At 41.7% G+C, this 23916-nt stretch overlaps 1 protein-coding gene across 2 annotated transcripts in view; it reads left to right on the plus strand.

Annotated features, from left to right (window-relative positions):
* The first annotated feature begins 3191 nt into the window (after window positions 1–3191).
* The window catches only part of ITGB1 (integrin subunit beta 1), a 34810-nt gene continuing 14085 nt past the window's right edge, over window positions 3192–23916 (plus strand). Inside the window, exons 1-6 of one of the 2 annotated variants that reach the window (XM_080974055.1) lie at window positions 3192–3526; window positions 13790–13859; window positions 15163–15248; window positions 20418–20640; window positions 21719–21889; window positions 22790–23028. In XM_080974055.1, the coding sequence (XP_080830181.1) occupies window positions 3518–3526; window positions 13790–13859; window positions 15163–15248; window positions 20418–20640; window positions 21719–21889; window positions 22790–23028 (798 nt within the window). In that variant the 5' untranslated portion in view covers window positions 3192–3517. The remainder of the gene's footprint in view (window positions 3527–13789; window positions 13860–15162; window positions 15249–20417; window positions 20641–21718; window positions 21890–22789; window positions 23029–23916) is intronic. The other variant, XM_080974056.1, reaches the window with a different exon arrangement.

Here is a 23916-nt window from a genome sequence, read left to right on the forward strand (position 1 = left end):
TCTTCTCCCTGGTCACAGATTCTACCAGTCATTTCAGCCAGTTCCATATAGTCCATAAGTTTCATCTGCCATTCCTCCCTGAAGCAAAGTTCTTAACCCGAGGTATTATTTCTGGGTTAGCGGAGTCTGTCACCTGAAGCGTATGTAACCTGAAGCGTATGTAACCCGAGGTACCACTGTACAACCTTTGGAAGACATCTGAAGGCAGCCCTGTATAGGGAAGCTTTTAAATAGTTAATGTTTTATTATGTTTTTATATGGTATGTTGAAAGCCACCGAGAGTGGCTCGGGTGACCCAGTCCGATGGGCAGGGTATAAATAGTAAAATTATTATTATGGAATAGGATGTCCCTAGGCCCAGCTACAGCTAGCAAACTGATAGCGGGGAACACAATGATCTCTGGTGTATGACTTTTGCAGGCTGATGGTAGGGCGTTTTGATAATAGTTTCATTGCCTCTCCACTGAGCTTTTCACATGCTTTCACAGGGCTTTTTGTAACAAAAGGAATAGTGCAAGTGTAGATAGGCTGATGGATGTTCAATGGGTCATGAACAAATGGTAGATCTAGGTTTAAACATTAGCAGCAGCATTATTTATACTCCGCCCATCTGGCAGGTTATTTTAAAACTAAGGGGGAGTTTCATTCAGGTTGAATATATGTTAAAGTGCAATATTACTGAATTTAGCTATTAATTGTTAAAACATAATTGATCACAACAACTAAACTTTTACAGTGACTACAGTGTATTCCAGAGGCTCAGAAACTGACAATATTTTATACATTATACCTGACAGCTTTTAAATCAATTGCACAGGTTGCTGAACTTGTGGTTTTGAATTGGGAGCTGGCAATTATGCAGTTCTGCTTTCTATAGAGCCCCATCTACACATCTGACAGCTCCTTTTGAACTTCCCTTTGTGTTCTCTGAAAGCCACACCATTTCCCTTACTAACATTGTAATGTGTGATTATAAATCAGGGGGAATCTGAATGGTCCTAAGAAACCATAATCTAAATTTATACAAATAACTGTGCAGGCAATGCCGGAAAAGATATATAAGGGAGGAATATGTTTGCTATTGCAGTTACAAGGAAAGGCAAATTATTATTTTAAAGTAGAGAGGAAAGCTGGACAAGGGTATATTTCTAAAAGGATTGTGCTTTTTAATATTTTGTGCTAATTTAATATTGTAGCTGTTGTTACTGTTGCTGCTAAAGTCTTATAGACTAACTAAAGTATTAAAGATTAATCAGTTGTTACACAATATGTAGAAATGCCTGTCTTAAGTGATAAGGGGGGAAAAAATATTAGGGCCGGGCTTTTTTTCAGCTGGAACTTGCCAAAACTCAGAATGGCAATGGTACCTACCTGAGAGGTACTGTAACTAAGAGTATGAGGGAGGTGTTCATGGAGAGTTCTGGCACCTCTTTTTCTAGAAAAAATAGCACTGATTAGGGCAATACCTTTATTAGGCCAACCAAATATCAGAAAACTGCATGCAAACATTTGAGTTCTCCAGAACTCTTCATAAAACTAGATGGTAAACAAAGCAAGTACCTGTACATTTTGATTAATTTCTCAGGTTCAACAAGTGCTAGAAACCAACACGCGCACCCCAGATATTACACAACTTTAGGGTGTCCTGGTTTTCACTTTTTAAAAATATGGCAACCATAATTGAGTGTCTTGCCCTGATAGCACTGGTTAGGGCAATACCTTTATTAGGCCAACCAAATATCAGAAAACTGCATGCAAACATTTGAGTTCTCCAGAACTCTTCATAAAACTAGATGGTAAACAAAGCAAACTGCATGCAAACATTTGAGTTCTCCAGAACTCTTCATAAAACTAGATGGTAAACAAAGCAAGTACCTGTACATTTTGATTAATTTCTCAGGTTCAACAAGTGCTAGAAACCAACACGCGCACCCCGGATATTACACAACTTTAGGGTGTCCTGGTTTTCACTTTTTAAAAATATGGCAACCATAATTGAGTGTCTTGCCCCCTGTAGACATCCAGATATGCGCAGTAGCAGACTTTCAGATACGTCTTTTTAGGTTCTTTGGAGATATCACATTAGCAAAAAATGCTCATTGCTGTTAATAGTGTGGTGTTGGTGGAACATATGCCTTCTAAGGGGTGCTCCTCTTTCATTAAAGATTTATGTAAAGTTCCCCACCACCACCAGTAAAAAACCGAAAAGAGCACTTTGTTCTTGTGGGAATTTGTCTTCCAAATTAGTGTGTTATTGTAGTGAGACCCTAGAGAGCCACTGGAAGTTCAGATTACACACTACTAGGCTAGATATACCAGTGATCTGACTCAGTATAAGGGTGTTTAAAATTCTGTATCAACTGTCACTTGGCAGGATGAGACAAATGACTAAGCTAACCAGGGATGAGAGAGGTCAAGGGGAAGTTTGGTTCTGAAATAGTACGTCAATGGCCAGGGATGATGAAAGTTGTAGTTCAACACTAGTAGGGCCTGTTCAATATCATAGACTTACATGTGGCTTTTTTAAAGAGAGAGAGTTGTGAGTATGTGCAAAGTGCCTATTCAATGTGAATAGAATCAAATTTTGTCTTTAAAAAGTGGATCTAGGGATATGGTTCGGTTCCTTTTCCCTATGACAAGAAACAACCTTAAAATAGAGACTCTACTTTCTAAATTCCTCCATTGCTAGAACTCTTTACCAATCCGCAGAAGGGCAGCATCTCCCCCTTGTTACACGACTACCTGCTTACTCGGGAGTCTTTCCTAGGGCAAACAACTGGGAGTCAGGAAGGAACCTTTCCTGATCTACTTCAGATCACCCAGAAATTTCAATGTACTCTGTTTTTCAGCCTGATGTGAAATGAAACCTGTAGGAGTGAAGAGAAAGAGCGTGCCTCAGGCTGCACGTCTACACCCTCTGAACGCAAGCTTTACTTCCGAGTAAAAAAAAAAAAATCCCAGGAGTGTGCCTACGGAGGACCAAACCTTTGGCCAATCTACACTTGCAGCAGGGGGATGAAGGCAACCCGTGTGTGTTTGTGAACCTTTGTCGAGCCTAAAAGCCGAGTTTCAAGGCAAAGGTGAGCTCCGTGACGAGGGCCAGGGAGGGAAAACCCCGCTTTGCTCCGACGCAGACAAGCCTGAGGGCCCCAATTCCGCGCCTTTCATGCTCCGCCCAGCCTGACGGCAGCGGGGAGGAATGCGCTTCCGGAGGCGCACAAGGAGCGGCGGCGGCGGTTGCAAGGCCTGGCCGTCCCTTTCTCCCGGCCCTGCCGTATGGTTGGAAGGAAGGAAGGAAGGGAAGAAGGCGCGGCTCTGGTAGGCGAGAGGGGATTGCAGCCGCCGCCGCCACCCTCAGCACCCCCGAGGCGTCGCCCTGAGGAGGCCGGGCCAGGCCCCGGAGCTGAGGAGACGAGGGAGAGGAGCGTCGAGGCGGAGGAAGCAGGCTCAGCCCCGCCACCAACTTCGTGAAGCCCCCGGACAAGGGTCGGGGAGGCGCTAGAGCTCAGCCGCGGCCATGGCACAGGTAGCCGCGGAGAGGAGGGGCAGGCAAGGGGGGGGGGGGACGACAAAACTAAGCCTGGGCGTTGCGAGTGTATCTGTATCCCTCTAATTTTTTGGTTTTTGTTTCCAGCCTCTCCCTATTTTGTGGGATATGGAAGTGTGGCCGAGTGAGAAAGAGAAAGGCGCCGGGGGGGGGTAAGGGTGGGGGCTTATAGGGAGGAGGAGGGAGAGCGCTGCCCTCCCCCCCCGTCTTTTCTGTGAGGCAGGGAGGAAGGAGCGCCGTGTGCCCTTTTTCAGAAGCCCGAAAAGCCAAAGCGTGCCTTTATAAGGGCGTGTTCGCCGGGCGGGAACGAGGGGGAGAGAATAACCGAAGGTGCTGCGGGGGGGAACTGCACTTGCGTCGGAGGATATTATTATTATCATTTATTATATATGTCCTCCCCTCCCTAAATGACTTTTTAATTGCAAGTTCCAGGCAGGCAGAGATGTTGCAGCCAGCAGCACAACAAAAGAATCTTGTGGCACCATACAAGGTTAACGGATTTGTTGGCCACGTCGGATGACGTGGGCTTTAGTTCACTAAACCTTTGCCACAATTGTTGTGTTAGCCTTAAAGGGTGCCACGAGCCTCGTTCCCTGTGGGTGGGTGTGGTGGTGGTGTTGGATGGGCTGTTTTGGTTGGACGTCGGTGGTTTTAGAGCAGGGATGGTGAAGTTGTGGCTCTCCAGATGTTGTTGGGCTGCAACTCCCATCATCCCTCGCCACTGGCTATTCTGGTTGGGGCTGATGGGAGTTGGAGTGCCAACATCTGGAAAGGCTCAGGAGATTTATGCCCCTTGCTTTCTCTCTCCCACCTCCCCCAATAGTGTCTGTAAGTTGATGGTGTTAATCATGCCCCAGCTGAAGGAGAATGCCGACATAAGAGACAGGAAATGCCTGTCATGCCATTTCCTGATAGACTTTACAAAGCTTAAAAGTAAACAGTGTCTACCAAATTTGCAAGTACATTTTGTGAACTGCATTGGAACTGGGCCATATTCCTATGTATACCTGAGAGTCTGCTCCATTAAGCGCAGCTGAACTTTTTCTGATTGAGCATGCTTCGAAAGGGACTCCATGTTTGCATAGCCTTAGGACTGTAGTCTAGCATCCTGAAGCCACTCCCATTACTTTTTACAGAGTTTGCTTTCAAGTAAAAGTTGCAAATATTGTAGCCTAGATATGTGCATGCTTACCTCAAGGTTTAATGACTTAAGTGTGGCTTTTTTGGCACGCAGCTCAAGCCTCATGGTGGCTATGTGTGTTGCTGTTTCCTGGAGAAGTGATACTGGATTTCACTCTCATAATATATTTTGTGGTAACAGTTTTGGGACTGTTTTTACTTGCATGCGTGATTTTCAGTCCAATACAGTGAATTGCAGTTTGCATCAGTTATGTCCATGTGTGCATGTTAACGTGCCCTTATAGGGACTTTCTCCTCTTTCTGTCAACCATGCCTGAGTCCCGTTTTATGTTATGTTTTCACTGCTAATAAATCCCTATCTGGTTTCTGTTAATTCTGACACCTTAAATTATCTCAGAAAGAGGTTAACTTCTCACACACCTGCAAAGTAGGCCTAGGCTGGAGGGTTCTTCTTTTCAACTGCTTCTGGAAATTGACACTGTCACTTGAAGTGCAGTCCTAAGCCCTGATCCACCTTGCTGGAGAATGTTATAGAGGATGTAGCACTGCAGAGATCTCCACTACACCTGCCAAAACAATGGGCAATGGAAATCCGCCACTCCCTGTACGTTAGCCAGAGGCAGAATAGGCCATTCAAGGACCTCTTGGTTCATAAACTACTAGAGCAACTGCAGCAAAGTTCATTGCTACCACCACCACCCCTTAGCTTTAGCTGCAAGGCTTTGGATACAGTAGCTCTGTTCACCCCTGCTACTCCCAGGTGGGAGTTAAGTTTGCAGTTGTTTTCTATTGTTCAATGAATTGTTATTTAAATCCTAGACATGTTTACTTTGGAGGAACGTTACAGAGCCTGGACTTACTTTTGGATAACCATTTATTTATTCTGAATACTTATAGCACACCTTTGGCCTCTTGAGTTCAAAGTCAGCTATTTTTTATTTTATTTTTTTAAATAGCAATCACAATAGCAAAAAACTAGGCAGTTAAAAGAGCAGCAATTGATGGTTTCAACAGACTATAGTTTGCCAGCAACCCAGGATTGTAACCTAGGGTATGATCCCCTTTTGCAAGCAAGGTACAATTTGCACAAACCAGCATGCCAGGCTTGGATAGAACAGCAAACTATGTTTTCCTTCTTAAGCAGAATTGGAATCTTTGAAGTGCTGTGCACAAGCCTATGGCTTGTCTGTTTGTTCTCATAACCATGGTTTAGTGGTGCATCTGCCCCCTGTGCTTCTGACAAAAAAATTGTTGTATTCATTGTTTTATAAACTATTGTCACCATTAGTAGTGAAAACTGGTATGTGAATATTGGAAATAAATAATACTTCCTTATTTTTATTTTTCTGGGTACTGCTACCCTATTTGTGCTCCTGAAATCAAGCAGTATATTATGTAAGTAGCGCAGGGCATAGATTTTTGTGTGTGCCTTAAATATTTATTTGTTATGGCATTTGGTTTTATAGACAAGAACCAATTCCATGCGTAGAATATAAAAGTCAAAGCCCTATGAGATCATTTTATTATTTTAGATGTGATGCTGGCAATGAGGTGAAATGAGCAAGGGCAGTTATTGTGTATTCAGAACATGTGTGGATTGTTCTAAGGGAAAAGGCACATTGACTCTTATCCCCTTGAATTTAACATGTGATTTATTTATTTTTAGTTAACTATTGAAAAACTCACACACTGTTTAATCTTATTAACTATGTTGTGTTTAACCCAGTTCTGTGCACTATAGATTGTATTACGGTTTGAGGTTTATTTGTCCTTGTCACCTACGCTTTGAAGAGTTTCTCACTGCCCAAGTTGAAAGATGGCAGTGGGTACGTATAGTATGGTACATCTCTTCCAACACCGGCCAAGAAGGCTTCCAAACATGTATAAATGGAAGACATTTCAGGTTTAATAATAATAATGGGAATTTTTCAAGGACTCTACAGTCGTACCTTGGTTCTCAAATGCCTTGAAACTCCAATGTTTTGGCTCCCGAATGCCGCAAACCCAGAAGTGAGTCTACCGGTTTGCGAACATATTTTGGAAGCCGAACGTCCGACACAGCTTCCGATTGAGTGCAGGAAGCTCCTGCAGCCAATTGGAAGCCACGCCTTGGTTTTCGAATGTTTTCGGAAGTCAAACGGACTTCCAGAATGGATTCCTTTCGAGAACCAAGGTACGACTGTATTGGGATGTGGCATTACCCAGTTTTAAAGATGAATTTACACAGCTCCTAACATTGTTGACAAAACTCAGATTAAGAATGTTACTGGTAACTATAAAAATACCAAAACATTTCTTGGTATAAGTAATATTGTATGTATTTGGGCATTACGCTGCTCTATTAAGTACTCATCTGTTAGTAATTGTTTGGAATTATGATAGTTTAAAAGTGTGTGCTAATTGCTATTTATATAGTGCTCTAGAGTGTTTGAAGAACTTCATATGTAATCCTTACAGTAGCCATGTAAGAAGAGCTGAGGCTGCCTTGTTGAAGTGAGATTTAAAATTGGGACTGCAGGTCACACTCTGATGCTACGTGTTGTATTGTACTGACATGCAAATGGCAATTTAGTCACGTTGATAAATGACATGGAAGCCGGTGGAATTGCATGAAATGAAGTTTATGAAAGTAAAAATTTAGTATCACACTAGTTCTGATAATGTTGGTTGCAACCCAGCAAAGATATGCTGCAGCCCTCCCCTCCCAAGATTTTCCTCTCATCAGTTGCAGAATAACGTAAACCAAAAAGTCTTTATGGCTTTTACAGCTTGCTGCGGAACCTTTCTGTGCATGTAGTTTGGATTGTAGCCAAAATAACTAGGAAGAAGAATGAATAGATTGGCTGTTCTTTAGTATAATTTGGCGAGTACAATCAGAGATAGCGTCTTACCTGTAACATTTTTAAAGGCAGTGAGGTATAGGCTGTAAGCATCTACCCAACTGATGACAAAGCATGACTAATTATTGTGTCACCAAAAAATGTATCCCAAGGAAATGATTAAGCAGCCTTTTCTAGGCAGTAAATGATTACGTATCAAAAGTACTAAATAGAAGCAGTCAGCAATAATGAGATCTTTAAAATCTGAAAAGGACTTTAACTCACTTCTCCTTCTATGTTCTCCTTCTATGTATGTGAGTTCTCAGACTACCAACAGGCGCAGAGATAAGAAACGCTTGCTTTTTAAACAAACCACATTTTCTCATAATGTCTGCTTTGGTTTGTTTAAACTCTTGTGAAAGCAGTAACAAAATAAGATTTCAGATCCTGATTTCTTATTTGCATTTTGTATTTGTCTTTCTCTTTTACAGAGAAGAATGTAAATCTGTACCAAGCTTTAACACTAATTATTTCAAAGCAAGTATTTTTGTTTATTGAAATGCAGAACTTCCAAAACACCCAAAACATGTGATTAAGAGCTTATTCTGGATTTTTAAAAATGGCTCAATACCAACAATGGGATTTTTAAAAAACTAAATTTCAGCCAACCCATTCAACTCAGCCTTTCTCAGGGTAGTGATTTTTGGGGGACAGGGGAATGGAATTTGCAGGAGTGTTTTACAGATAGATGGGTTTTCCCTGTGTCTCCTATTTTAGCTGTAGTCTCAACATTGTGGTAGTCACTTTGCCAATGGTTCTAGGAACCATAATTGCTGCTGCAACTTGTGTGGTTTTTATGTATGTATGATAGCAGGATGGCTCAAAATGTGAATTTCTAGTACTTATGAACATAATAATCCAAACAATGGCTTAGCAAAAACAAACTTAAGTTTCTTGATTTACTGGTTGTAGTTTGGGGGAGACATACCAAGGTTTCGGGTTCTGACGCAGTGCAAAGCCAAACCATGGCTTAGCCCTAGGTAGTACAACAGGACCAGGGGAGGAATGAATTCCCTCTTCATTTGTTAATCATGGTTTATATATGTGAATTGGACCATTATTAGAGATGCTATACATGAAGGCTCATCCTTCATGGTTGCCTCTTTCTTCACAGGCAGTAAAAAAATCCCCTGAAATTTCCCATTAATATCCCATTAATGAAATACCAGTCAGTATGGTAGGTGGTTATGTGTGTGAGGAGAGAGTGCTATATACTGAAGAAGAAGAAGAAGAAGAAGAAGAAGAAGAAGAAGAAGAAGAAGAAGAGTTTGGATTTGATATCCCGCCTTTCACTCCCTTTAAGGAGTCTCAAAGCGGCTAACATTCTCCTTTTCCTTCCTCCCCCACAACAAACACTCTGTGAGGTGAGTGGGGCTGAGAGACTTCAAAGAAGTGTGACTGGCCCAAGGTCACCCAGCAGCTGCATGTGGAGGAGCGGAGACGCGAACCCGGTTCCCCAGATTACAAGACTACCGCTCTTAACCACTACACCACACTGCAGATATCTTAGGAAGCTACCTTTTTGCGTCAGATTATCCAGTTAAACTGGTATTGCCTACTCTGATTTGTAGCAGCTTTCCAGTATCTTGAGCAGGGAGGTCTGAAATCTGCTACCTTCTCCTTTTTTTATTAACGGATGGTGCCATTGATTGAACCTGGACATTTCTCTGCAAAACATGTGCACTGGGATCCATTGAGAACCGAGCCAACTCTTACCTGTATATCCCCACCTAGGGTTCTATTTCATGGTATGACTTTGGGAATATAGGAATCTGATGCCAAACCAGACCATCAGCCCACCTAGCACAATATTGTCTACACTGGCTGGCAGCAGCTCTTCAGGGTTCCTAACAGGAGTCATTTGCAGCCTTACCTGTAGAAGCCAGATATTGCATGCAGAGCATGTGGCCCTTCCTCAGTTTGATAATGTGCTGGAATATGTATGCATGCATGTATATGTATATACAGTGGTACCTCGGGTTACATACGCTTCAGATTACAGACTCTGCTAACCCAGAAATAGTACCTCAGGTTAAGAACTTTGCTTCAGGATGAGAACAGAAATCGTGCTACGGCGGCACGGTGGCAGCTGGAGGCCCCATTAGCTAAAGTGGTGCTTCAGATTAAGAACAGTTTCAGGTTAAGAACAGACCTCCGGAACGAATTAAGTTCTTAACCCGAGGTACCACTCTATATGAGAGTCTGTGAGAGCATATATAGCACAATAGCACCTTGATATTCACTTGATGGCTACAGTAGAATGGTCAGGAGTGTTTCTAATCTATTTCATTAGTTGACTTACACACACCGCAGGAAATACTCCCTTCCTTTGGGTGTGGTGTTAATGGAGATAATACTACCAATTTTAAATCTTTTTAAAATCTAATTGCCGTTTCCCATGGTATTATTCTGTATGGGATTCTCATGTAATACGAGAAAAGTTTTTCTTTTCATTTCATGAGTTTACAACATAGAGTTAAGTAAACAATACACACTGGAAATAAAGATAGATTAATTCGGCTGGGGAACACACACACAGCTGTATACATTATGTTGGAGGGCTTTGCATGACTTCTTTTAGAGTATGCTTCTGCCAGTTATTGGGGGCCGAGAAACAATAAAGGGCACTGAGCGCCCACTGAGCACCAAAAACACTATTCTGGAATTTCTCTGACTCCTGCTGCTTCATCTTCACACATTCCTTGAGGACTAGAAACTCTATTGTATATATCTGTCGACTTGTTCAATAGAAGCCGAGATTCTTACCAATCTTATGTATTCTTATCATATAGAATATTTTATTATCATTCTAACATTTTTATGTGAGCTGCTTTAGGGCCCTTTTTAGAGCTGAAAAGAGGCCTGTAAAATAACTGTGATAATTGTGATTTACACACAGCCTCCCCATTTCTAAATCTCAGATCTCATTTTTTTACACATTTTGAAGCCATTAAAGCAGGATGGGGACCTTCTGGCCTTCCAGGTGTTGTTGCACAATACCTCCCATAACCCCAGATCATTGGCCATCCTGGCTGTGGCTGATGGGAGTCGGTGTCCAACAGCAGCTGAAGGGCCACAGGCCCCCCGCATCCTTGCTTTTGAGTTGGGGAACTGGGGGGGGGGTCACAAATTGTCTGAATTGTTTCTTCTTTTTGTTATGGGTAGGAGTCTAAAAATGAGAGGGTGGGAAGCCTCACTTTTGCTGCATGATTAGGTGCTCAATACCTACTTACTATCTATAAGAAATGTACATACGATCTGTTAAATACTTTATGGTTGACTGAGAATACTCGGAACATCAAAGATGTTTAAAGCTCTATCACTGAGCATCTGTTGGCTTTCTTGGGTGGGAGCATCTAAAAGTCTGAGTTCTAAAGGAAATGGTGAACTTCCTTTTACTGAAGATAGACAGACATTGGGTTATGCATGTACTAGGCAGAAATTTCCTTTTTACCTCACCTTGAATATGTAGTGAACATGCTGCTTTTAGGAGAGCAATGCCACATGGCAAAAAAGTCAAACCCTGTAACAGCTGTCCTGGTTGGTGCTGGTGATTGGAGAAAACTCCCAAGAATAGCCTGTCATTATAGGGCTTAAATTGTATGATTCTTTTCTGTCTCTTGACTGATCCTCCTATTACATGAATAATGAGATAAGTGTTTCCAGGTTTAATATGGATGAACAAAGAAGCTTAGTTTTCTGCTTATCTTTTTTTCTCTCAGTAAGATTGTAGTCATCATAGGGTGCTGCCTCTTAATGATAGTTGGGATTTTTTAAAGCAAGTCATGCCTTTATGAAGGCTAAGGTATGATGTGGAAATACTGCTGTGTAATACATACAGGCTGTGGTAAGCTGTGTAATAACTATTTATATTCTAAACAAAATTGATTTTGTGTAGCTGAATATGGGCTTTTAAGTTACACCCGGCTGAATAATCTCTTCTTGAAGAAGTTGTGGGTGGGAAGCATCTATGGTGCTGAGTTTGATCAAAGAATGAGGCAATAACTTTGCTTCCACCAGAAACTGCATTAAGAAATGTCTGGTGAATTGTTGTACAGGTAACAATGGTTCTACACAGGGGTTACGTTCTTGACTCCTGCACATGTCAGCGGAGCATGCATAAGCCTGCTCACCCTGTTACACCCTGCCCCCTTTCCTGGCCACTTCCTGGTTGCAGTGATGCGCACATGTGCGGTCACACGCATATTGGACGAGCATAAAACAGTCATTGCCTCTACTGTGATTTCTGGTTGCGGGGGGAGTGGGAGTGAGATTTTTGGATAATTGTAAGGTAAGGGTTTTCAGACTAACAAAATGAACTAAGGTGATGACAAAATGCTAGTCAGCATCTGCTACATAATTAAAACTGCATTTGCTAATTAGATGTCTTTATTTGTAGGAAATAAATAGTTTCCCGTCATTTGAAAAAGTAAAAGCTGATCCTTATTAGGGATCTGACTCAACTACAATGCTTGTTTTGAAATGCATTATGGTGCTTTGGAAAACAGGCCACCTCAGTCCAAAGTGCTTTGCAGTCTGCTAAAACTATATATGTTCCCATCAGATCATAGAATTGTAGAGTTGGAAGGTACACTGAGGGTCATCTAGTCCAACCTCTTGCAATGCAGGAATCTCAACTAAAGCATCCATGACAGATGGCCATCCAACCTCTGCTTAAAATCTCCAAGGAAGGAGAGCCCTTCACCTTCCAAGGGAGACAGTTCCACTGTCAAACAACTTTTACTGTCAGAAAGTTATTCCTAATATTTAGTTGGGATCTCCTTTCTAGTAACTCAAAGCTGTTGATTTGAGTCCTACCCCCACCCCCACCCCGAGCAGGAGAAAACAAGCTTTCTCTATTTTCCATGTGACAGCCCTTTCAATATTTGATTATGGCTATCATATCTCTTCTCAGTCTCTTCTTTTCCAGGCTAAACATGTCCAACTTCCCCAACCATTCCTCATAAGACTTGGTTTCCAGACCCTGTCTTCTGTGGCAGTTTGGTGTCATCTGCAAATTTGTTGAGCATCCCCATAATTCCATCATCTAATGATGAACAACAACAGGCCCAGGAGGGAACCCTGCGGCACCCCACTTGTCCCTTTCCCCCCCAGGATGACGAGGAACCATTAGTTCCAGGAGGATGAGGAACTCTTTGGGTTCAGTCAGTCAATCATCTACAAATCCACCTAACAGTTACCTTCTTCAGTCCACATTTTACCAGCTGTTTTTACCACAAGACTATGGTGGTGGACTATGTCAAAAGCCTTATTGAAATCAAGATACACTATGTCTCCAGCATCCCCCTGATCTTTTGTCGTGGTTCCCTGATCAGAAATCAGAAATGCATGGAATTAAGATGTTAATAAAAGCAAGCCTAGTTGGGAGAAATTGAGATTCGTTTTCTCATGCAAGAGCCCCCAATATTGACCCATAACAAATTCTTTTTTTAAAAAAAAGGCACACCCACATTTTCCCTGTGCTTCATGTACTTGTGATAAAAGAGGTATTAGTTAGTTTCTACAACTGTACACTGTATTTAAATTTATAGTTGGAATCACTGCAGTGATGTGGGGATGTCGCGGATTCTTTTCTAGTTTTTTTCTAAGTATATTGAATACCTTTCCACAATTAAACTATACAATACAGTCATACCTCGGGTTACAGACGCTTCAGGTTGTGCGTTTTCGGGTTGTGCACCGGTCCAAACCTGGAAGTACCGGAATAGGTTACTTCCAGGTTTCAGCGCAGAAGCACTAAATTGTGCTATGCGCAGAAGCGCCGAATCGTGACCCGCGCACACGCAGCGTTGTGGATTGCGAACACTGTGGGTTGCAAACGTGCCTCCCGGACGGATCACGTTTGCAACCTGAGCTTCCACTGTACTACAAACATGAATAAAGCTCAAAGTAGTAATTCATATGCAAACATGTAAATGCAGTTAAAGAAAAAGTACTGTTACATGAGATCTGTGTGTTTGTCTATGTTTTTCTATGCTGTGTTTTTCATGCCTATTTCTGATCTGTAGAGCTTTGCTTCCAGAAGGACAGAATACAGTATTCATTCTGCTTTTACTGCAACATTTTAAACAGTGACTGTATATGTATAACCTTCTTTTTACAATGCAGTTGACAGTGCTATGTATATACACTTGACATAAGTGCTTGTATCAAAGGAATAGAAATAGTTAACTAGTTCAATTATTTATATTTTATTTTACAGGCAAATTTCAAGTTTCTCATCTGGATTGGATTATTGAGCTGCTTTGTGGTCTGTGGATCTGCTCAACAAGGTAAATGGAAATACGTACAGGTTTAGAAAAGGGACGCAGGTGGCGCTGTGGGTAAAACCTCAGCGCCTAGGACTTGCCGATCGCATGGTCGGCGGTTTGAATCACCGCGGCCGGGTGAGCTCCCGTAGTTCGGTCCCAGCTCCTGCCCACCTAGCAGTTCGAAAGCACCCCCGGGTGCAAGTAGATAAATAGGGACCGCTTACTGGCGGGAAGGTAAACGGCGTTTCTGTGTGCTGCTCTGGTGCCGGTTCGCCAGAGCAGCTTCGTCACGCTGGCCACGTGACCCGGAAGTGTCTGCGGACAGCGCTGGCTCCCAGCCTCTAGAGTGAGATGAGCGCACAACCCTAGAGTCTGTCAAGACTGACCCATATGGGCAGGGGTACCTTTACCTTTACCTTACAGGTTTAGAAAGCATAGACTGTTTTTCTATTCTACAGTGCAGGTGACCTATTAATTCCAGAGCTATCCAGTGTAAGCTTGCTATGCTTGTTTTGAATTGATTCAAGGACAAATGCTGCCTGTTTCACTTTCATACAACATTAATCCGTATTGGTTTAACCTCTTTGCTCATGTCTCTGAAACTGTTGGCAAAGAGGACATATGAACAGGAGGTAGGAGGAGGAAGTGTTTGCCCTGGAGAAGAGACTGAGCTGTATCTTCAGAACCACACTCGTTTCTCTAGTGTAGCCACATCTGAAGGATGCTGAACTGCATCTACAGCTTGAAATTGTACTCTTGTCCCACGTCAGGTCATTTGAAATGTTATGCACCTCTTATTCTTCCAAGTAAGAAAAACCAAACAGCCTTTCCGAACATGCAGTGAAATAGATGCAGGTGCAATTTCTCTTGCAGAACGTCTTTACGTTCCGCCGTTTCATCCTTTATGTTTGGAATTCACCTGCATCTATTTTACTGTTTGTACATACATTGGAAAATCTAGATTAGCGTCACCTTTTCATCATGTGTGTGCAGTGCAATGAATGCATGTGCAATTTGTCATGCATGACTGTTGTGGTTTTCATGGTTTTTATTATGTGGAGGATTGTTCCATGGCATTTGAAGCAGTCCTACTTAGGATTGAAGCAGTCCTAATTAATGAATTATGATTGGCACAGAAGAAATGTGCATTGGTGCTCCAACTTTCCCTCTAGGCTCTGAGCACTTGTGCAATCATATGTTAATTATAGATATAATGATTAGTTTGAACCTCAGTTTATGGCTAGTAAGACATTTACTTATACAGTACATTAAGTTAGGTATGTGTTATCATTTGTTTAAAAAAAACCTTTGCATTTTTTTATAGGTGGGAGCAATTGTATAAAAGCTAATGCTAAATCATGTGCTGATTGTATACAAGCTGGACCAAATTGTGGATGGTGCAAAAATGCAGTACGTATTTTTTAAAAATATATTTCCTTTGCAATATTTTGTTTCCCATTTCATTTTATCTGTAGCTATTCTTATACATTCAATAACTTTTTATGATACACTCCTTTGCATTGATAAATAAGCTGCAAATGAAAGCTACGGGTTTCTTTGGTCAGTGTTAGACTCTACACAGTGCAGAGCAGATGTGAACAATAAGTCTGCTGCAGTTAAAATTTTGGTGGTGGAGATGTGGAGGCTGTCATGTATGTTTAAGATTGGCTTTGTGAATAACAATTCCTAGCTTTGGGGTTAAGTTTTTATTGTTGTTGTTGTTGTTGTTGTTGTTGTTGTCGTCACTGTTATTCTGGAACTGGTAGGAAATAGTGCTGGCAGCAGCATCAAGACCAGCAAAGACTTTTTTGTCAGAAATAACCTTCCTTGTTTTAATGAGCCTTTGGTGCCTTTGGAAGATGCTTTTGTGCACATGGAGAGGTTTTTGAGAGCCAGTATAGTTAGTGCTGGAATAAGAATGCAGACACTCAGGTTCTAATCACTACCCAGACCATAAAGCTCTGTGGGCAACCTTAGTTATGTTACACACTCTCAACCTAATTACCTCTCAGGGTTGTTGTGACAATTAAATGGGTAGCAGGACTCCTGTGCTGCTTTGAAGTTCCTGTAAGGTGCAAGGTGAAAGACTGCTTTCTCCAGGAGAGTGGCAGGGCCATTTACTCACCTGGGCTGGGCTGGGCGGTCCTCAAAATTTATCTTTGCTCCAGCCCACCAGTAGGTCAACAAATGACCCTGTGTTTCCCCTGCTTGAAAGAATCATCTGTTAACCTGGGCTGGAATACACAATAGGAAGTAGCAAGAGCAAGACCTTCTCTTAGTGCATTTGAGTTTCCCTGTTTGTATCTGGGTGAAACACCTTTGCCTTATTTCCGAACTCCTCTGCATGTGCCAGTGGATTTGGAGATGGAATGGATCTGTTTGTTTCACACAGCAGGATAAAAAGACCCTGGTGCAATTTGAGGTGCTTTGTCCACAAATTCAATTTGCAGGGAAGGGATTCCACCTCACCCGTGACCAGCAGGAAAGAAACAGGCAGATTTGCAAGGAAAGATTCCTTGCCATTTCTCTTTTAATACTCCATTGGGAATAGAAATAAGTGTGTCCCTTATGCATCAGTTGAAATATTTTGACTTATTTACAAGTTATCTGTCAAATAGCATGCTGTGACTGTTCTGCTTTCCAACTGTAATGATCAGATTGGCACTGCTGGCTGTATCCATATATAGCTTAGTTCACACTGCTGTTTTTCCATGCCCCCTTCCCTACACAGGGACAGGGGTGTTTGTCATGTGGACATAAGTAGTTGACTTGTATGCATGAAATAGTCCGAGGTCTCTTGAATGCCAGGTGAAGGGGGTAGAGAGGCGAATTCTCTGAAATGATCCACGTTGCCCTAATTAGCTAGAAGCAGTTGCTATCTGCAGTTGGAACCAGGCGAATGGGTAAATTCTTCACTCTGTTACTAAAATCTTTTTTTATTTTAAGAATGCAGTCTCCTTAGGCTTTGTCCTCTTCCCTTTGCCAGTGGCAAGGACTCTTCCCCCTCCCAAGTTCTCCCTCATAGTTATTTAAAATCATTCCACTCCGGAGTCTCTCTGTCTGGATTTAATTATATTCTCCTGGTGATATTAGAAGGGCAGTAACTTTAGCTGCAGACAAAGCAGGTGGACAGGGAAACAGAATTTTCTGTGCGTTTTAAATCTAGTTTGACTCCTGGAATGTCCTGAGTCCTAAGTTTTGATACAATCCTTAGGCCCAGTTTCACAGAGGTGGTTAAACCTCTGTATGGAATGTACTATTTCAGACTGCAGATCGGGACTTGCATGCTTGAATACTTCTCTGAAACGAAAGCAGCAAAAATAACAAAAATCCATACACAGAGATAACTGAAAATGCCTATCTTTTACAGGCCTTTTGATTCATGAGATACAGAGAAGAAATAATGTACATAACTTGTTTTTTTTAATTGTGATTGATAGTTTTGTTTTTGATTGCCATCACCTATCCTAAAGTCTACAGACAAAGAGTGGGGTATGATTTTTTTTAATGATAAAAGCAAAATGTTGAAGAGAGGGCTAGGCTAGAGCTCTGCTTCTGACAGCTAGGTTCCACTGAACCATTGAATAGCTTCCTGGGTTTCTACCGCCCAAAATAAAATACCTGTATTCTGCTTTGCCACTTTGCCCTGGCCTTTGACACCCGAGGTGTATATTTTCAGGACCAACTCTACTGCTGTGAGCATAATTTGTTTAAAACTGTTAAATAGTAAATTTCAGCAACCTGCCTTGGAACCTTACAGTGAAGAAGTCAAATAAATTACAGTAGTATGGTATGTTGTAAGTTGAAGCCAGAAAAGGCAAAACTTAACTTGGTCCCTTTTTGTTTTTCCACTGCTTGTTAATTCTAATAGTTCCTTTCTAGGGCCATTGCTAGTTTGCACAATTTGTACTTGGTTAGCTGTTTTGTTCACTGGTGTTTTCCCACTAAACTTCAGGGGATAAATACAATGTATGAACTGGGCTGTCTAACAGATACAGCAAAGAGCAGTTCCTGTCCTCCTGGTCATCCTTTTACAGAAATTACTTCCAGCCCCATCCATGTGTGTGAAAGTGATAAAACACAAATTGCTTTTGTGCTGTAGCATATAATAATGCTTCTTCATTGGATTTTACATGCAAAGTGTCAGGTATTGGCTGTTTGGTCGTGTGGTCATGTAAACCAGCAGACAGCAATGACTCACTGTTCCATTCTGGGTCTCGGATGGGCTGCTTTGAGTATACTTCCTCAGGAACCTGTCTGGCATCTTCCTCTGGGTCTCCTATATATTTAAAATAGGGGGAACGAGCCATAGCTGAGTGGCAGAGTCCTATGCTTTGCATGGAGAGGATCCCAGGCCCATCCCTTGGCATCTCTCGTTTAAAAAGGTCAAGTAGTAGCTGATGTGAAACACCTCTTCTTCAGACCCCAGCGAAATGCTGTCAGCTCAATGGAAAGATAATTTAATGGAGAATGTAATGCAAAAAAGATTGTTCAATTATCTGTATTCTATCAAAAGTTATAGCCAAATAACCAGAAAAAGGAATTTTTAGAGAGCCAGTCAGGTGTCATCTTCTTTTGGCAATGATGGCTAATAACACCACTTTTTTTTTGGAGTAATACCATAAAATTATATATCAATGGAAAGACAATTTTGGCCACTAGTGTATATTCTTATCAAGATGCTACAGATGTGTATTGTGTACTTATTTCCAAGAGGAAAGAATCTTACTTTGGCATCCTCCACACTTGAAGGTACACATCCATCCATCCATACATACATACATAATTTTGTCCTTTCATACTTCTAACCATGCTCAAGGCAGCTTACAGCATGAAAAAATACATTACAACATTATAACAAAAGGAGTCAAAAACAATGAATAAATCAATTTTAAAAGAACACAACCAAACAGAACAGTTTCCACAGATATCACAACAATATCTAAAATAAAGATACAATAAATCCACAGCAACAACTCCTTGCCCCCCCTGCCCAAAACCACCCCAACCCAAGATTCTGTTCAGCAGCCTCAGCTTTTGTAGCTCTCAGGCCTTGCAAGGCAGGGGGCAGGTCCTCCAGGACTGAGAGCTATGATGGGGTAGCTCTACATCAAACGAATGCATTACTCCCTCCCTCCCTTCAGAAGTGATCTCACCAAAATTATGTATAAAACCTTCCTGGTTTTGGTCTCTTCCTCACGGTTGCAGGCACACTAACAATGACAATGTGCAGGCCCGCCATCAGATTTGCTGTTGGCTCTTCCTTTTTGTGCCTGGACTAAACACTTATTTTTGTCCCACAACAGAGCTGTTTTTCTGGCTGTGTTGTCTCTCGAGTTCAGTTCCTGCCATGTCTCCTCTGCCTCTCTGGCACTTGGCTCCTGGCAAGAGCCCAGCTGGTTTTGGCTTTACTGCTCCATCACAACCCCTCTGCTGGAAGCAAGAGCCCTTTCTTTCAAATGCCAGGACTTCTTCCTCTCTGAGTCTGCCTCACATCTCTTTCATTCTCCTCCTCTCCTTGTAGCTTGTGGTTGCAACCGTGACCCACACCCACACCGGTGTCATGACTCCTTTTCTGAGTCTGTGCCCTTACAGTCTGCCCTGCCCATCCTGCAGCTGTCTCCTGTTTTTGCTAGCTCTGCTAGGCCCTTGCATCTCGACCCTTCCCCCAGGACTTCCTTGCAGGGACAGGTGATAGCTTTGAAACCTACCAAGCCCAAACCTACCAAGCCTGCTTACAGCATCTTTCTTGAAAATCCAGGGTTGTAAAGACTGCAGGGGGAATTATTGGGTGCACTCTTCCCACCCTTAGATCAAATCTATGCTGCCAGGTGCCATAAGAAAGCGGCAGAGATAGCACATGATAGTACGCACCCCGGAAATGATCTCTTTCAGCTTCTGCCTTCTGGAAGAAGGTATAGGGTTATAAAGGCCAGGACTAGCCACCTGAAAAACAGTTTCTACGCTAATGCAATTCTGGTTCTAAACGCAGCATAAGGGGTTTCTGTAGTACAGTGTGTTTTAAAATGAGGTTTTAGAGTTTTTAGGGGTTTTTGAATGTTTTATGTAGTTTTGTAGTAGTTTTATGTAGTTTTGTAGTAGTTTTATGTAGTTTTATGTAGTTTTCAATTTCATTGTTCCGCAAGGGACAATGACAATAAAGATATCGTATCGTATCGTAAAACTACTGTGAAGCTAGTTTACTCTGAACTGCTCATCACTAGAACATTGCTGAATTCCATTCCATTTTTATGCTGCTTTCAATCATCTTCCAAGGAGCTATTAAAAATAGTAAGACAGCTAAGATAACATTTGGAACAATATTACAGTTTAGTACAAGATTAACAATTAGACTTTGCTGTATCCTGCTGTGTGTATCTTTGCATTTCTGAAAACATACCTTTACTGAAGGTGATTCCCTCCTGCTACTAATATAGCAATACAAAGTGAAAATCAGATTTGGTTTTTAAAATGTCAATGGTGTTTTGAATCGTATGCGGAATGAACCACGGTGGTAGTATAGTTGGAGATGAACCTACTGTGAACAATTTAGAACCTGATTTTGTTTATGTTTGCTAGACCTTCTTACAAGAAGGAGAATCTACTTCAGCACAATGTGATGATTTGGAAGTTTTAAAAACTAAGGGCTGCCCTCCAGATGAAATAGAAAATCCCAGAGGTTCACAAGCTATGCCGAAAAACAAGGAAGTAACCAATCGTGTCAAAGGGGCTGCTGAGAATCTTAAACCGGAAGACATTACTCAGATTCAACCACAGCAAGTGCAATTAAAGCTGCGAATAGGTAAGGATGTCAGATTAACAGTGATGTCTTTTTCCTTATGTTCTCACCATTATTCAAGAAATTGACTAGAACTGTCAAAACATTAAGATAGATAGATAGATCAATCTAGCTTCAACTGAGGTGGGAACGTTGTACCTTGATCAAGCCATTGTACCTTGATTTTCTAGTAGTTTCCCCACCTTAAGTATATTGCCTTGAGCAGCATTGGTCAGAACGGCAACTCAAATTCCTTTGGACAGACACTTTTGCACATGAACATTCAACTTACCCTATTCAGGAAACAGATCTGAAGCTCTTAAATGACCAGTCTTCATGAAACATGGTGTGGGATAATTTCCAGAATATTGGGGCCTTCTGAACAATTTTGGTACATGCATAAATGGTTTAAGGTTCATTTGGGGTCAAAAATGCTTTTCTTCACCCTGAAAGTGCTTTGGAACTGCTCAGAGGAAACACAGAATGTGCCCCAGGCATTGATAACCGCGATACATATTTTGGAGTGCCTAGCGAGCAGGAACTGGAAATGTACACAAAAATGTGTTTACCATTGGAAACAGCAACTGGATTATCCTATTGGAAGTATCCTCCTACGTAGATTTGGGCCCCATCTGCACTGTATGTTGAATTCACGATCATACCACTTGAAGCAGTCATGGCTTCTCCCAAAGTATCCTTGTTAGGAGATCCCAATGTCCCTCTCAGAGCTATATTTGCGTGGCAAGGCCCCGAACCCTCCCCTTACGTTGGAATAAAGGGCCATCTTCTGGGGGCCACGTGCCAGTGGTGTGCAGGGCCAAAGGCAAATGTGGGTGGAGCAACAGGTGTGACTTCATACAGTGGACTATTTTCCACCAATGCCAAAGAGGTTTTAAAATAAGCTGACACCTCACACACAGATCTCTGCCCTCCATCCAGGCAAGGAAGAGGCGGCTTCACAGCTCAAGGATATATTCTAGCAAGACAGAGGCACTAAGCATAGGGTGGAAGTGTCAGTGCACTTACATGTTTAGCGTACTTACTGTCTAGTGACATTATGGAATTTTTGCTTTAAAACTGTTATTTCTTTTTCTGGGATTAGGGGAACCACAGACATTTTCATTAAAATTTAAGAGAGCTGAAGATTATCCCATTGATCTTTATTACCTTATGGATCTCTCCTACTCTATGAAAGATGACTTGGAGAATGTGAAAAGCCTTGGAACTTCTCTCATGAGTAAAATGAAGAATATAACTTCAGATTTTCGAATTGGTAATAATTTTGTTTAAGATCATTATAAATTAGGGCTACTTTTCTTTAGAAAAGTTCTGTTTATCATGTCAAAATGTAAAGAGAAATATACATGTGTAATATGCATGTGCTCAGAAATATAAACATGATTTAGTAAGTTTGTACTAGGAGAAGAAAATGCATACTTTTATAACATAGATTCTGTATTAGATTGCTGCTGGATAAAAACAGATATGGATAGAGCAAACCTGAGAGCCTATATGCAAGCTAGTGGAAGCAAGGATTATAATAGGTTGCATCAAATTTAAGGCATACTCACAGTAGACTAATTGGGATAAGTAGACTTAAGTTAATCAAGTTTATTGTCAATGCTTTTGTTCTGAAGATAAGTCATGTACAAACTTAACACATAGTATTCAAAGCTAATGAGTAGTTTGAGTGGATCTCCTTTTAAGTAGGACTTGGTTGAATACAACCCAAAGTTGATTGGGTTCTATGTAAACATTGGAATTCCTACTGGGTTTCATATACAGCCTCTTGAGAAAGTAAAGTGTCTACATAGTCCCAGTTCATAGCACTCCTTCCAGGCAATATATCCTGCTTCTTTGGGATGAACACATGCACAAAAGAAACCCACATGACAACAGATAGCCTCTCCGGGCTTTCAAACATGTCTGCTGTGTAGAAGACATTCAGTATAACCCTTGCTAAGGGTGAGTTCTGACCCTTCAGAACCACTTCCTCCTGGACACTTCATTACCTGGTAGACCAAGCTTCCCATTGTTTCCTGATGAAAAAGAATGTCTTTTGCTGGAGTGCAACCTGCCCTGCAACTTGGTGGCTTCTCTATAGGGCTTTCTGTTGCTCTCAGAACTAATAGAGTTCCATTGTATGTCCCTCCCCCCCCCCCCTCTCTCTCAGGATTTGGCTCTTTTGTTGAAAAAACTGTAATGCCTTATATTAGTACTACACCAGCCAAACTCAAGAACCCATGCACCGTTGACCTTAACTGTACAAGCCCTTTTAGCTACAGGAATGTACTCAACTTTACCAGCGATGGAAATCTGTTCAACAAGCTTGTAGGTGACCAACAGATTTCTGGCAATCTGGATTCTCCTGAAGGTGGATTTGATGCAATAATGCAGGTTGCTGTTTGTGGTGTAAGTGTATTTTCATTTCTTTTGGATATTATTATAAATGCAATTGACTTGTAGACCCTTGGCTGTTATTCAGATTTAATGGATCAAAAGTGATAATTTAACTTCCTGGACACAAGGTACAGTGATAAGTAGCTAAAAGCCAGTGGGGATCCTTAAAAGGCATTCAACCATATGTGTACTCATAAGGGTTTGTTTGTTGCAGTTCTTGCACAGGAAACAAAAGGCGTAGTCACTGTGTACTCTCTCTCTCTCTCTCTGTTCAACAGCAACAAAAGGTTTCAGTCACCAGTCTATGATTTGCAGACCCTCTCTTCTACTGCTTCTAGTCTTGCTCCTATAAAGTCTAGCTGCTGATTTTCAGTTCTAGTAGTTGTTAGCTAGCAGTGTATTTTGAGAGAACCCTGCTCATGTCCCCCACCCCACCTCTCCCCAGACACACTTTGCTGGTAAAGATATAGAGTAAAACCCTGAACCAGAACTCTGATCTGGATGCCCAAGTACCATGATGACTGGTGCCAGCAATTTTCAGAGGGAATTGGGAAGGCGACTTCAGTGTACAAATGGAATCCTCCCCCTCTCTTGCTTTGAAGCTTTCTGAGTCAACTTCCAGTTGCAAAGGTTGCATGGTAATTTCTGCATGCCTCTTGACCATAAGCTGGAGTAACTGTACCTAGTGCCAACACATCCCAGCTGTCAATTCCGGGTGTGTTCAGGTGGCTTCTTCCCACACTATGTTTTTATGTCATGCACATGTTCCTGAAGCTACTATCAAAACTGTACAGTAGTGACGGGAAGGTAGCTTATTTATATCTTTCCATTTGCTAAAACTCCATGGGGATACTGATCACTCATTTTTCAGTTTTCTTTGCTACCATATTCTTTCACAAT

The sequence above is a fragment of the Podarcis pityusensis genome (genome assembly GCF_964106645.2).
Source record: "Podarcis pityusensis genome assembly, chromosome: 12".
Taxonomy (NCBI): domain Eukaryota; kingdom Metazoa; phylum Chordata; class Lepidosauria; order Squamata; family Lacertidae; genus Podarcis; species Podarcis pityusensis.